The sequence below is a fragment of the Sprattus sprattus genome (assembly GCF_963457725.1).
Source record: "Sprattus sprattus genome assembly, chromosome: 6".
In the NCBI taxonomy this organism is placed as follows: Eukaryota; Metazoa; Chordata; class Actinopteri; order Clupeiformes; family Clupeidae; genus Sprattus; species Sprattus sprattus.
Window position 1 is genome coordinate 3,482,575 of NC_137925.1, and position 15,000 is coordinate 3,497,574.

The 15,000-nt window shown below is 42.8% G+C and overlaps 1 protein-coding gene across 1 annotated transcript in view; it reads right to left on the reverse strand.

The window, feature by feature from the left end:
- LOC308366552 (uncharacterized protein) overlaps nucleotides 1–7,811 on the reverse strand; it is a gene marked incomplete at both ends in the record, with an annotated part of 15,080 nt that extends 7,269 nt beyond the window's left edge. The window contains 3 exons of the mRNA XM_080840269.1: nucleotides 918–1,020; nucleotides 2,776–2,853; nucleotides 7,509–7,811. Of these exons, the coding sequence (XP_080696395.1) occupies nucleotides 918–1,020; nucleotides 2,776–2,853; nucleotides 7,509–7,811 (484 nt within the window). The remainder of the gene's footprint in view (nucleotides 1–917; nucleotides 1,021–2,775; nucleotides 2,854–7,508) is intronic.
- Nucleotides 7,812–15,000: the final 7,189 nt, after the last annotated feature.

Here is a 15,000-nt window from a genome sequence, read left to right on the forward strand (position 1 = left end):
CACGCAAGACGCCCCCGCCTTTCCAAAGACCACACATAAATCCTGCACATCAATTCTGCCCTTGGACACAGTTCTGATTGTTTTACACTGTGGGAGCAAGACGAAAACAGAAGTTCATAACTCTTATATTCCGAGGTTAAAAAAATCATTTTGCACTGGAGTCTGGTTTCCGTGCGTACGGCATATTGAGAGGGGCTGTAAATTTCACATGAAGCTGGATCCCTGTCTTATTTGTATTGGGTTTGATTTGACCATATTTCACAATAACCTCAGCATGGGAGTGACTAGGCTCAATCCCTCCCAAGTGGATCTCACCAGGGAAGGGCAAGTAGTCCAGGAAGAACATCATCACCATCAACATGGACCACGCTATCGCTTGGCAAGCAAGCTTTATGCAGAATAAGACTTTTGGGGGGGGAAGAGCGTGCACTTCAAAGGCCCGAGATGACGTGCTTTTAAATGGAATTAGCGTTGCTGTGTGTGTGCAAACTGAATCATGCTTCACAGCCCTATCTGCACTGCAGCTGGGATGACTGGAATCTATCTTTGACTATTGCAACTTTGAGAGGGGGGGAGAAAAAAAAACGCCCGCAATAAAATAAATGTAACCAACTGGCTAAATAAATAAATAATGCAAGCAGGTGCACAGGGGCGGTTGCAGACATTCCCTTGCCATTTGATCATTTGGGATTTTCTGGACAGCTTTCAAATAAGGGCTTTGAGGAAGAAAAAAAAAAAAAGAAACTAATCAAGAAAAATGGAATGCAAACATTATGCTGACCGACTCTTCAAAGCACTCTAATCATGATGACGGTGGTTGAAATTCCTGCATTTCAAACAACTGCATCCATTTCAGATTGTTTTAAGCTGCCTTCCTTTTTGTGGTTGCTGGATTGGCACATGGCGGCTGCTGCTACCTGAGTCATGGTGCCTTCGGTTGGTGCCGCGCTTCGTCCGCCAAAGTGTGCTGCCAGATCCCCCCGTCACCTGGACGCGTCTCTCCGAAATCCCCTCTGGTGTCTGCGGAGGGATGAGAGAGAAACAGACGACATCAATTAAAAGATGAAGAAGAAAGGCTCTTCGGTTACTGCCAATATCCCCAAGTGTGACTGACAATGCGCCTTTCAAAGTGAGCGCAAAGACTAATTGTCCAAAAGCGATTAACAAACTCAAAGGGTGCCAAGCTGCAGTAGTGTTTATTGGATGCAAACAAGCAAAAGAAAATATGTTTTTTTTTTTTTGCCCAAATTCTTTGTTAACTTGCCATGTAATATGACACAGGAGAAGATGAGGAACTCCACGACCCAACTGTCTTTGACCCCAACGCTGGGTTCTAATGTGTGCGGATCAAACAATGGCAATTTGTACAAATTCAAAAGCTACAAGGGGTTGCGAGCCAACTTGCACAATGGGGGACAAGTTCAACAATTGTTCGCCTCACTGCTACGGCCCTATCCTGTAACCCGAGTCATTTCTGTCTGCCTTTCCTTGCCGTTGGATAGCCCCGCATGGGCAGCCCTGCTTTCAATAATGTCACATAACACAGGAGCCAGGGGCCAACTTATGCAGTGACACATCCGAGGAGCGTATCCATTTAGACCTCCCCTGCTTCTCGTTCTTTTCAAAAGTAGCCTAAATGACCCGGTACACACACACACACACACATACATAAACCCACATACACACACACACACACACACACACACACCAGCCAAAAATGAACTGGAAGCGCGGTTCTCGAGTGGCAAAGAGGAGGAAATGCCCACAAGGAGGAAATATCATGTTTTTATTCTTTCCACTGGGTGAAGAAGGGACTGTTGAAGCGGAGACCGTGGATGTTTGAGGCGAACGCTACAGATACAGATAGCCCATCATTTACTTTAGTTGCGGTTAAATGGTTTACGAGTCTCCTCAGTAGAAATTCTTTGAAAAAAGTCCTTAATGCTATATTAAAGGTCCTCTAGAAACTACCACGGTGATGTTTTAGAACTGTTTATTTATTGTCATTATCAGAGATGGTCCTATTTACTTTAATGTCTTTTGAATGAGGTAATTACCTTTGCAGATAGACCATAAGCAAGTACACGAAAACAACAACAAAACAAAAAACAAATAAACAAGTTTTTAGAAATGTCTAAACATAGAAAATGCATAATGATAAACAACTTGTTTGTCATGTTTGAGATTGAGGCCCCACACAACTAAGTTTAATTCAATTGTCATCAAAATTCAGAAGTTCACAAAGAAACCACACTTAGGGATTACCAAGAACTTTAATTCTCAATACACTAACCTGTTTTCCTCAGAGAATAGGTTACCAGAGACCTCTTTGTCTAGACTGTGCAATATGATTCTAAGGCTGCACCATGCCTTTATAACTCCTTACACTTATGGAACCAGTCTACAATCTCTCATCAGTATATTTCACCACCAGTCTACAACATCCCATCAGTATAAGACGTGGATATAGGTGTAAGAGGCTTTGTACCTTTGTAGTTCTAGCACTGGATTTTGGTTTTCGAGGATGGAGGGCCAAAATATGCGCCACGTGTTTTGCGGCTGTCACCAGCCAATTGTGTATTGTTCTAGTATCCTGCTGCACAGGATCTATGTTTGGGCAGTTACCTTGGTAAGGTTAGGTTGTTGGGCACGAGTTGTTGCATGTGAGAGGAGTGTCCGCTGTGAGAAGTCCCTAACCCATAGCACAAGGAATGTAACATATTTTCCTGTGTAAAACTACGATCTGAAAAGCCGGCATTAAACGCTCAAACGTACTGCATCGTGGGTGCACATGGGGAGCTCTTGTCGGGCAGGGGTACTCACACACGAGGCGGGCCAGCTCTCGCGGTGAGACTGATGGGGAACAGATTGCGAGTGTGCACGATGGAAACAGGGAATGCTATGCTTGTAGGTGCCTCGGGCAACGTTTCTGTTCTAAAGTAAACCTCGGAAGGTCACCCCGTTTAGAGGCAGCACCAGCCGATGCTTGGAGCTGTGTGTGTGTGTGTGTGTGTGTGTGTGTGTGTGTGTGTGTGTGTGTGTGTAAGTGTATGTTTCTGTCGGGTTTGTGAGCGAGACATTACCTTGTGTCTGTTGGAGCTCGCCCAAAACTAACCGGGTTAAGGGGTAGACTGCTTGTGCTGGTCTGTGCGGCGTTACACAATTTAATCATTCAGACTGGCGTGATGCACATCTGCAATCAATTTGCTCAAAGGACACCAGTCGTTTGATGACATGTGAAGCAGTCTGGGGATGTTAGCTTTGTTCGGATACTTAAACAGATATCACGGTGAATTTTTCGAAATAGCCGTTTCCAAAATATCACACGATAATAATATTATTATAATGTGATATTTGCGCTATAACATTTGCTCTCCTTCCTTCAGAGTGTTTGTCTGAGAGATGAGCCAGACACCCAAAATGACTGTTTACTTTTGCGCTTCCCCTACTTTACTTGACATTTGTACAGTTGAGAGGTCTCTCTCACTTCACGCGGGGATCAACCTAAGCTGTCACTGGCTTTCCCTGTTATGTTTTTCAGCGCCCAACAGCAGCCAGACCCGTCAAGCAAATGTCAGCCCAGGTTCCTCAGACAGCTGGCAAAGTGTTTGACCTCGCAACGCTTGAGATTGTGGCCCGCGATACAGCAATGTGTAGTGAGAGCGCACGTTCCCAGATGTTCCCACATTCGTTGGCGGCCCCGTTCATTTGGGGCGCAGGTGTCTCCACAGCATGCATGCAGCTGTTGGCAGCCCAGGGTCCTCCAGTCGATGAAGTGTCAATGAACACTCAAACACATGGCTATGCGACGCTCTCTTTATAGCCAACTTTCGTGGAAATACATGAAAAAAAAAAACCTTCTCAGCTGCGCATATTGATGTTGCAGTCTATTTTTTTTTTCTCTCCTTTTCAAAGCATTTGGTACAAATTATTCACCATATTAGACTCATATTCACACTGTTAACACACAGCGGCCTTATTCTTCGCGAGTGCTGTTCATTTCTGTGCCTTTATGGTTACATTCCATCTCATTAAAACCTGGCAGACAAAATGGCCCTGATGACAGTATGCGATGGCAGGTGTCGGTATGCCATCAATTAAGGGACGCACTTAGAAAAAGAAAAGAAAAGAAAAGAAAGAAAAGAAAGAAAGAAAGAGAGAGAAAGAAAGAAAGAAAGAAAGAAAGAAAAACTATTAATTAAAGCAGTCTTAAATCTTCAAAGCTGAGCTGTCTTGCAGCTTGGTGAGTGAGACAAGTCTATCACAGGCCACATGCTCCTGTTTGGCCTGCTATGTAAACTGCGGCATTCTGTAATCACGGTTGTTTAATGCACACATCTGGATCGGACAGCATCACTGTTAAATATTTACAGCTGCACCAGAGTCCCTCCACCTCGCAGAGAATTATCATCTGGTCCAGATACCTTCGGCATTTCACAGTGTTTTTTACCGGAAGGAGCATTTAAAATAACAAAAAAACAGCTCCAGGTATTCAAAAGGCGGCAGGTCCTTTCAAGTACAAAACAAAGATGTGGCTGCATTCGTTATTTTTCGAAACGTGAATCACCGTCACAAAGTGAAGTAATCACCTAACAGCGTGGACACAGAACGTGTAGTAGTACTGAACGGGAAAAGAAAAAGGAATGGACCGAACTTGGGAGGGATTACATTCTGGACAAAAGTGATAATAAATAAAGCATAAATCTGAGCTTAGCTTTGGAGAAAGGGAGGTTGGCAAACATAGCATGTAGCATGAAACGCTGACTGGACAAGTGATTTTATGTGAAAGTCAATAAAGAACCGACCAAAGCCATGGACTTAATAGCCCCACCCTGGAAGACAGTCCCTGTGAGACAACCACATGGTTCATGAACAGTTCTCTGGACTATGAAGGGGGAAAAAACACTTTTTAGATGAGTTAACCCTCCCTAAGAGCCAGACAAAATGAGTTTCTCAGCTCGTAGTCTCTGAGCTGACACCACAACTGTTCCAGCCTGAGATCCCATCTGAGGATGACACCAGAGAGAGACAGAGAGGGGACACGGGGAGGCTGTGGGACTCCGAATGTGTTTCTCACTAAGTCACAGCGTGTGATCTCACCCCTTGCCGAAGCGCGCTCACTCGCTCGGCTCACAGCCCGGCGGCCAGAGAGAGAGAGAGAGAGAGAGAGAGAGAGAGAGAGAGAGAGAGAGAGAGAGGGAGAGAGAGAGAGGGAGAGAGAGAGAGAGAGGGAGGGAGAGAGAGAGAGAGAGAGAGAGAGGGAGGGAGGGAGGGAGAGAAAGGGAGAGAGAGGGAGAGAAAGGGAGAGAGAGGGAGGGAGGGAGAGAGAGAGAGGGAGGGAGAGAGAGAGAGAGAGAGAGGGAGGGAGGGAGGGAGAGAAAGGGAAAAAAAGAGAGAGAGAGAGAGGGAGTGACAATAAGCAGTAACAGGAGGTCGAGTCAGTGTGTTAAACCCCACAAAAGCCTCTCTGGTCCACTGACCCCCTCCTGACCTCTCCCCGTGCCGATGACGAGAGGTGAGTCCTGGTAACAGGGTCATGTAAACAGTTCCGTACCTGGGACTCACATCTGACTGCAACTAAATGGAGGCAGCCCTCAACGTCTCCTAGGTTCTCCTTTCCTCATGAACCCCAGCCTTGTACTCTCCCTGCTACAGGTGCAGCTTATGGATGCAATGTTGTGAGTGAACAACAAGGAAGAAGACTTGGACACTAAGGATCGGACATGATGCTACTGCTACAGTGATTTGACTGGTTCCTTCTCCAGCATGTATTTTCTTCTCCAGTTTCTGTAGTCTCTCATGTTTCTGCACTATGTTGGAATCTCAAATGAAAGGCTGAATAAGAAATCTGAGTGAAACATCAACCCTGCATCTAACGGCCTAAAATGTATTTGCCTACACTTTTTATCAAGAGGGGGGGAACTCTTTGCCTTGACATGTGTCTGAAACCTGTCCTTTATGAATTCACAATAATTAACAGATTAGAAGCGGTGAAATTGGACAGAGAATGAGACCAAAGGTCAGGGAGGTGACCGGCAAAGACACAAACACAGATAACAGATTGAAATGGCAGAGCATTGAAAAGGCAATTATCTCAAACCATGGTGGTCAGAGAAGGACCAGTGAACGGATCGTCATTATGTTCCCCCTTTTCCTTCTCTCGCAAAATATCACATCTAGACACCGTATAAATTCAAAGATTTATCTTGAAGTTGAGCAACAATATAGTAAGGCTGCAGAGGGTATCTATTGTTCATAACCATGGCCTAATATTGCTCTCTTATTAGAGGGTACATCACTGTGGTAGCGAGAACATTTACATCATCCAGATGTGTTTCGCTACACACAGCCAACAAGGTTCTGGTTCCATTTGGTTTCACTTAGTACTGGGGAGGTTCATCAAGCTCCTATTAAAAGCTGACCTACATATTAGGGCAATATCATGTTGTCTTAATAACCTTGTAGAATAATTTATGTGCCTTTTTCAAGGGAGGCGTACATTCTTGCTGTGATCAAATATCTGATTCTGGCCTCATCTTAGGATAGGCTCTGATTTGTATTGTTAATGCATCCTTCTACTGTCTGGAGCTTAACAATTCAATCCCCGGGACTAGGCTTTCAAAGCTTGATACTGCAACCGAATCACCGCGTATCAAATTCAGGCTGGCACGTCTCCAAATTCCCAATGTTCAATCCAAATCCCAATAAATGTACACAAGCTGCTGCACCTGCTAGCAATTTGGCTAATGTTCTTCCACCTGCTACCTCACAGTCAACCGTTCATCCAATCCCCCCAGATGGCACGTAGTCTATTCATTGTGGATTGAAATATTTTCTAATTTGGGAGACGACTACAGACACAGATGAAGCAAGGCCCTTGTACTCATACCCGCACATCTGCTTTGCAGCAACTGAGAAGATTGGCTCTTCCCCACTCTGTCTTTTAAGTATATTTGCTTTATCACAGTCCAGTTGTTAACATTCATGTGTGACTGGTCCTGCCCTGTCTTTGAAATCCCGTGGCCTTTTTTTCTTTTGCAGTGACCACTCTAACGGACGAATCTCACACTGTTCTACAAACAACCTCTTAATACCATAAGCTATGAACTAATTTTTGTTGGATTATCATACTCATTCTAGACTTCATGACGAGTCTTTCTGACCTTGTTGCCTGTGATAGTGTTTGCCCCCCCTCTACTGGTTTGTACCAAGGCAGCAGGTGCTGCCCCAATGGGGATTTGTCAGGTTGTAGTGCTTGATCTCATTACAGACAACCATCATCAAGTGCTTTCAACCTGTCCACTCTATCTGATCACTCAAATTAGTTCTCCAAACTAAATAGTCATTACCTCGTTGTTACAGTGACAAGACATTTATACCGTCATAGTTTAAGCCAAGGTAAGATAAGTGTTTTAGTAAAAAGGGATGTAATATATATAAATAACATATAAGGCATCTAAAATATATAATTTTATGACAGAAATACTACAACAGACACCAACTATTACCTCAGGCGGGCTGGGTTCAGGGGGGGTGTCCTCTTGCGAGTCATCGGTGTGGTACACCTTCATCTGGGAAGATCCGCCGACAGCTGACGCCGGCTCTCGTTTCTTCAGTGCAATCTCCCGCTTCACCTCAGACCGTAGGTCCAGAAAGCAGGACAGGGTTATGAAGTGTAGCGCCAGAGACAGGATGAAAAACCCGAGGAATACGTTGCAATTGTTGCACCTCTTCTTGCACGTGCAAGGCTGATGGAGTTGAGGTCTTGACGCGCTCTCCATGAACTTGTCCACTAAAGATTCGCATGCCATTATTGACAGTTGTAGTAGTTAGATATTGCTATCTCGGCATAATCAATTGGGCAACTGGTTGCAGTCGACAGGTAGTCATTGATCAATCTCAACTCAGTCGTGGGATCTGAATGTCGAAAAACACTTCTCTGACTGTAATGACGCAGTGACAATCGCGCACGAGTACTATATTTGCGGTTACGCCTTTGTGGACAAGACTGTGGGATCCGCCTCTATTGTTTCTGATTGGCTATTCCACTTCAAGAACAGTTCCTAACTATCAGAGTCACGAACTCATCTTACACGCCAAATAAGCATTCATACACGCGCACGCCCCCTTACTTTCTATGTTTACTTTGTTATGACGTAGGCTAATTTAAGGGGTAACGTCTCTTTTGCGGTGCTACGTTTCATCTCTCAGTTTAACAATGTAACAATAGTAGTAACACACACACTATATTTTCATATGCTATTTATATTACAAAATGAGATAATGATAATATTCAGAAGGCTTTGAAGTTTTGATATACATGCAATTTAGCACATGTTATTTTCACGACACGAATTAATCACAAGGCGAAAAAAACGGAAAAACATAGTCATTAATGTAATCACAAAGTTATCATCCATTTATGGCTGTGCCGGTCCACCGATGCAAACAAAAAGTAATACTGGTGCATGATCTCTCCACTCAAATTCTACCAACTTCACCTTCTTGTTTCGAACATTTGTTGCATTTTAGCGACATCTTTTGGACAAAGATAAGTACTACTCAAATATCAACAGTTCCCTTTTTCAATTTGCGGCTGAATGAATCACGACCTAAAGAAACTCCTTTTTCAGGATATGACATAACATTTTAAATCTTAGCTAATATTCCATTTATCCTACATCATAAAAAAGATTTGGGGATTTTTAAATATGAAATGAAAAAAGCATGGCGGTATATATTGATGTTCCTCATTGCTTGTGCTTCTTTGATATGTTGATTGATGTAATTGTGTCTATATTCGATGGACTACTGTGTGGTGATAACAAAGCCTGGTATTTGGCCTTTGTACTAAAATAGAAAGCAATGCAGGCAGGCCTAAATCACACCACAGATAATTAAGGTGCATGTGTGTCTGTGTGTGTGTGTGTGTGTGTGTGTGTGTGTGTGTGTGTGTGTGTGTGTGTGTTTGTGTGTGTATGTGAGAGAGAGAGAGAGAGGGAGAGGGAGAGAGAGAGAGAGATCGTCTGTGTGTTTTTTGCATATAAGAGCAGGCTTTATATGTTTGGTTTGTAGTGTAAATACCACTACCTGCCACAGGTGTGCCCGGACGTGCATGTGCCCTCTAAATCTTAAGCTGGCACACCAAGGTAAGGGGTGTCACGACCGGGGGTCCCCGAGGACAGCTGGTTACATTAGTCCACAGGCCATACATTAGTGCAGGCCATAGAATAGATAGAAGAAAAACAAATCAGTAACGTTAACTGAAGTAGGCATGGCAACGGTTTAATTTGTCCCTGCAGATAAATGGGTTGTCAATTCTAACAACAGCTAGGAAGCATATAATGGCCCACTGGTGGATTCTGGTCAGCACTCCACTGGTTGTGTGCCACTTCTGGTCCACTCTCAGACCACCGTCATATTTTGTATAACTGGTGCGTGCATAAACATTCCTATAATTTCTAAATCATATCCTTATAGTCTATTTAAAATATCAGCCGCTAAACGGAAGTCGTTCATGCCACTTGAGGGTCTCAAGATGAAAGATGACTAGGTCAATTAAAGACTTATGTTAGGGGCTGGTAACATCTATAACATGTTTAGGATTGGTGAAAATTAATAAAGAAGTATGAATAAATAATAAAAAAAAAAAAACGTTTTTAAGGCCTCCAGAGGGCCACCAGTAGTCCGATGGCCTTTTGCTATCTGGGCAGTAACTTAATAATAAAAGTACGCTAGTTAGCTCACTAGGTGTTTTGTAAGGCTGCATGTTCTGGCTGTTAAGGTTATTTCCTACACAGTCTTTCGATAACTTGTTTTTAATGCGTAAACGGCAGATATGTCTATTCTATGTAATATAGGTTGTTCAGGTCTGTTGGTCTGTGTACAAAGCTTTAGTCTAACCTAGGTTGTAGCCAAGGCTTTGGATTAAGAAATTCATAAAGATCTTAAAAAACGCGTATTGGTGGATGTGAACTATGCTGTCATTGTTCTCTCCAAACCAACAGAAATAAAATCAAAGCTAGCCAACCACATACAACTATGCTTTTTTTCTCTGACAGACCTTTGGTAAGTTGCTTAATGTATCCCAGTAAGTAGAGTAGTGAGGATCAGTTTATCCGAATATGAAGATGTCATTGACTTGCCTTTCAAAATATCTTCTTATATTATTCTGTATAAGGTGTCCACGCACATTTTTAATTGATACAATTAATATCTAATTATATAGACAAGGTTTGCTTGAACTGATACCATTTGTAGGCCCAGATGTGTAGATTGCAGGGGTCAGGGGATAGTGTTAGAGTCCCTAGATATGCACTTATTGCAAAATATGCATTATCTTAATTTTTTTTTTTAAAGTATGTATTATGTATACATTGAAATATTATTTCTTTCCCTGTTAAAATGAATAGGAAATAAGTAAACTAATGGACAGAGATAGTTCCCATCACTTGTAATGAAAGTTCAAAGTTCAAATGAGTGGGGGGTGGCGTTGGAGCAGGCACTTTCTTTATGTCCTTCAGTTTGCAGCCAGTGACTGATCACATCAAGCTAGCTAGCAAAACATTTAAATAAAAATGCAAAAGTGTCTAGACAGGATTTTAAAGGCACCCAGTGCAACTTTATATAAACATTCAATGAAAAATAAACATTCAATTTCTAGTCTTTTTTACACGTAGTAAGTTTCAATAACTCCATACCATTACATATCGACATTCAAGGAGCAAAGATGAGACGTCGTTGTGTGGTGAGTCTATGTTTGTGGCTACCCTTGTTATTACAAAATCTGATCTGATGTCATGTAGCTGCCTGTTCAGTGTTGCAGATGTTCAGTGAGTAGACCTTTGCTATATTAGGAAATCATTGTAGCATTAAATGAATAAATAATGCTGCAGCTCGCCTCTGCCACCTTATTTCTTGAAACTATCTCATGTTGCTAAGCAACAGTAAACAAAACTAGGAGCCTGCTGGCAATGCAATGTCTGAAACTGATAGTCCTTATACAGTAGGTTAGTCTGGCCACTTGGCAGCCATCTTGGCAATGCTGCCCTGCAGCTATTTCGGGCAAACAAGATCAGGCTCCTATCCAAAGGGTCAGGGAGTTATCCTTAACTCCACATAGGATACATAAAATACATTATGCGAATCCACGTTTAAATCTGACATGACCAGCATTTTCTTTTCCCCCAACCACTCAAATATGGCTAAAAAATACTTTCTTTATGTTGACTTACTCACTGCACATGCCGTGGTTGGCTCTTTATAATACAGGACAGGACCTCTAGTTACAAATCAGCCATGTTTAGCATTATAGATTTCACACCTAATTCCCCATTAATTTCCCCCTCAGTGATTTGTGTGCTCCCTTATAAAGCCTCTGCTAATACTCTGAATAATGTTTTAATGAGAGTTTTAATGAGTTTTAATAAGTGTAAAAAAAAAATATGTATGGTTGATCTACGGGTCACTTTGGTTCATGCACACCAGGCCGCAAGCCCACTTAAATTAATACGCTACTGATAAATATGTGTACTTGGGTGTGTAGGTTATCTCTGAGTTGTATATGAGTGTAGATAAGGGCATATTTGTTCGTTTAATTATTAAATGTGGAACAAGTTTGTGTATGTTTGTATAATGTGTGTGTGTGTGTGTGTGTGTGTGTGTGTAGTTTTGTATGTGTGGTCATAGTTGTTTCTGTAAAGTATGTGTCTAATAGGGACAGTGTGTGTATAAGAGAGAGTGTTGTGGGTGTCTGTGAGTGAGAGAGAGAGAAAGATAAAGACAGAGAGAGAGTGTGTGTGAGTGTGAGTGTGTGAGTGTGTGTGTGTGAGTGAGTGTGTGAGTGTGTGTGTGTGTGTGTGAGTGTGAGTGTGAGTGTGTGAGTGTGTGAATGTGTTATCATAAAAGCCGGTTTGGCAGAGGATGAAAGCCGAACCCTTTTCCATTAGGACCAGCTGAGATCAATGCCGTTCTCATTCTAATGATGTCATTACAGGTTGGGTTTACAGCAGCTCTTGTGAATGTGTCTGTGTGTGTGTGTGTGTGTGTGTGTGTGTGTGTGTGTGTGTGTGTGTGTGTGTGTGTGTGTGTGTGTGTGTGTGTGTGTGTGTGTGTGTGTGTGTGTGTGCGTTTGACATTTGACAAGGTTTCTCATTAAAAAAAAACTCAGGGCTTTTTGATGACAAGAACAAGTGCTGTTTTACAAAGACCTGCCTTGTGCTCTGGGCCATGAAAACAGCCCTCTTGTGTCTACGGCCTGTCTATTTGGAGCTCACATTAAATGGTTTGAACCAAGGTCACCAGCTCTGGGGCAAACTACTGAGCACAGGTGGTGGAAGAGGCTGGTGTTATGGACATCAACATGTGAGCACTCTTACTGCTCGCCGACATCGTAAACAAGTAACAATTACAACACTACAGCACAGCTGAAGTGAGAAACATACACTTCCTTGGGTGAGACAAACAACAGGTTGAGGTGAGACAGGTCTAAATTAGATGACACACATAGACACAACTGAAAAGTCTAACATGTTGTATGCAGCTGTGGTGTCAGAATGAAGTTTTTGACAGTGACACTGTCAATTCAACTCAAGAAGACTGACACAGCATGTATTGGTTGTCAAAAACACCTGTCAGAATTACAAAGCTGGTTGGGTCTATTAGGCTGTACAAACCTGAAAAGTTACTTATTTTTTGCAAGTCTAGTTTTAGTTTAGTTTTGTGTTTGTTTTTGTCACACATGGATTTGTGAGGGTCATTTTAATCTTCTGTTTATTTTTTCAGAGAGGGTGACACTTACCTTTTATCTGCATTTGATCTAGAGAAGACCCTCTCTCTGTGCTTCTCTCTCAATCTGGCCTTTGGATGACTGCTTTCTGACAGATTTTGACATGTGTCATATCAAACTGGATGGTATGCTTTGATGTGGTGCACTCAACTAAAAACATGTTCACAGAAAGCCACCAGCCAACTGCAAGGATTGGTTCAGGGATTGAAACACTTCAGCTAATTTAAATGTCACACCCACAGTCCCAGCAATGACATGGCGTATCAGGGATAAGCAGCACCACCGGATCCATCCTTAGGGATTCTCTCCAATTCCAAAAATGCTGTGCTGGTGCTGGCTCTACACGAGCTTTAGGGAGAACGAGTAAACCCAGCCCACAGTTAAAACTTCTGAATCGGGTTAATTGTCAGGGTCATTCCGGTATTAGATTCACTGAAGAAAAATCCACTCTGGCCCCACGTGGGATGCAAGATGGGTCATTTAATCATTTATGAACACGTGCTCGCTTCAGTCTCTTGGCGTTCTTGGGCCTGGACTCGCGCCATGAGCCGATGATATGGGTAATTATTCACTACCTTTCTGTGTTTGACGGATTCCGCGTGGCACCGTCCAGGAGAAGAAGAAAAAAATAAAGCACTGGCATTTGCTCCGAGGCCATGTTGTGTTTCACCCTCCAAACGATCGAGCTGGGTTGAAAAGGTTGCAGATTACAAATTCACCCAGACACATGCAAACTCTTGAACAGACATAATATTGATAACCGAAATCAATTACATTCCGAGCCTAACGCGAGATTGCAAGAGCTGCTTTGGACTGTTGAACCTGCTGAAATTAAGACTATAGGCCTACCTATTTAGAGGCAGACCTAACTTGGAAGAATTAAATTGCCAGTCGTCACAGACAGACACATCACGCTGAGTTAAGATTGACAGTGCGATAGTGGCCAAGAAAGGTAGCTTAGGTGCCTGGAGAGTTGCCTAAAAAAAGCGAAGAAAAACAGAACGTGACAGAAACAGGAGGATTAGCTTCCGTCATCCGCGTTCAGTGCTGACAGTTCCTATTGTGTGCCACATCGTCTCATCATCACCTGTAGCCCGCAGTGCTCTGACAAGCAGTCATCCTTGGGAGATCAGGATAGATAGCGATTGTCTGTATAGGTCATGGGGCTAATGCCGTTGCTTCGATCGGAGTTCTTAATGTGAGCTTTCACCTAGAAATGAAATGGCAGCACGGAGACGTTAGAAATCACGTCTCAAATAGCCTTTTCGTCAACAAACGCATGTAATGTATTCAGCATAAGACCGAAGATGTCATAAAGATAGTGTACACAAAGCAACTTGATTCAGCAGTGTGAAGAATGCTTCTTCATGCCAGTGCAGTTCTTTTTCGTCCCTTAAATGGGTCGTAGTCCTATCCTGTATGACTGCACTTGATTTTTTAAAAGCTCAAATTGGCACCAATATAAAAAGGATTCGTCAGAGGATATGGATAGAAGTAATTCTACCCGCTGTCAAATGATGAACTGTGTGTGTGTGTACCATAGCATACGTTTTGGGTACTATTTGTGCTCTAAAAGGGTTGTGATGATAGAAATCTTTGGATAAAAGAATGTAGTGAGGTATGTGGGTTAACGCCAGTTGGGCTTTCAGGCTTTGGTGGTGGGCTATGCGTTGTGGGTTTGTCCAGGAGGTTGGATCCGATGTCCTTGGGTCTGAGGTGACCTGGTTTCTATACAGGTTTGTGATAAGGAGACCACCACACACACACACACACACACACACAAACACACACACACACACACTTTGAATAGATGGAGTCAGGTGACGGGAATCCACCCCAGTTGTCAGATTTGGCATTCAGCACATTTTCAAAGAGGAGCTTGAGTGGCTGGAGGCTGGCTGCAAAGACATGCTCCCTGGCCTAAATTCCTGATGGTCTTATAGTGTATGCTTTTGGACATCATACACACATTGTTTTATTTGTTTGTCTTGTGTAGTTTTTTTGTTGTGCTTTTTTTGTTGGATCACGCTGGATTCCTAGCCTGACAGCCTGACAGAATGAAGGTGTGATATGTTTGTAACAGTGCTGCCAGCTCGCTTGTATCTTCCACAGTGGTCTGCATTGAAACCCTTCTTTTTACATGACTTGTATCACCGTTTAGCTCATATCGAAAACATTTAGGACATGGTGCAACACAAGGATAAATAAATTGC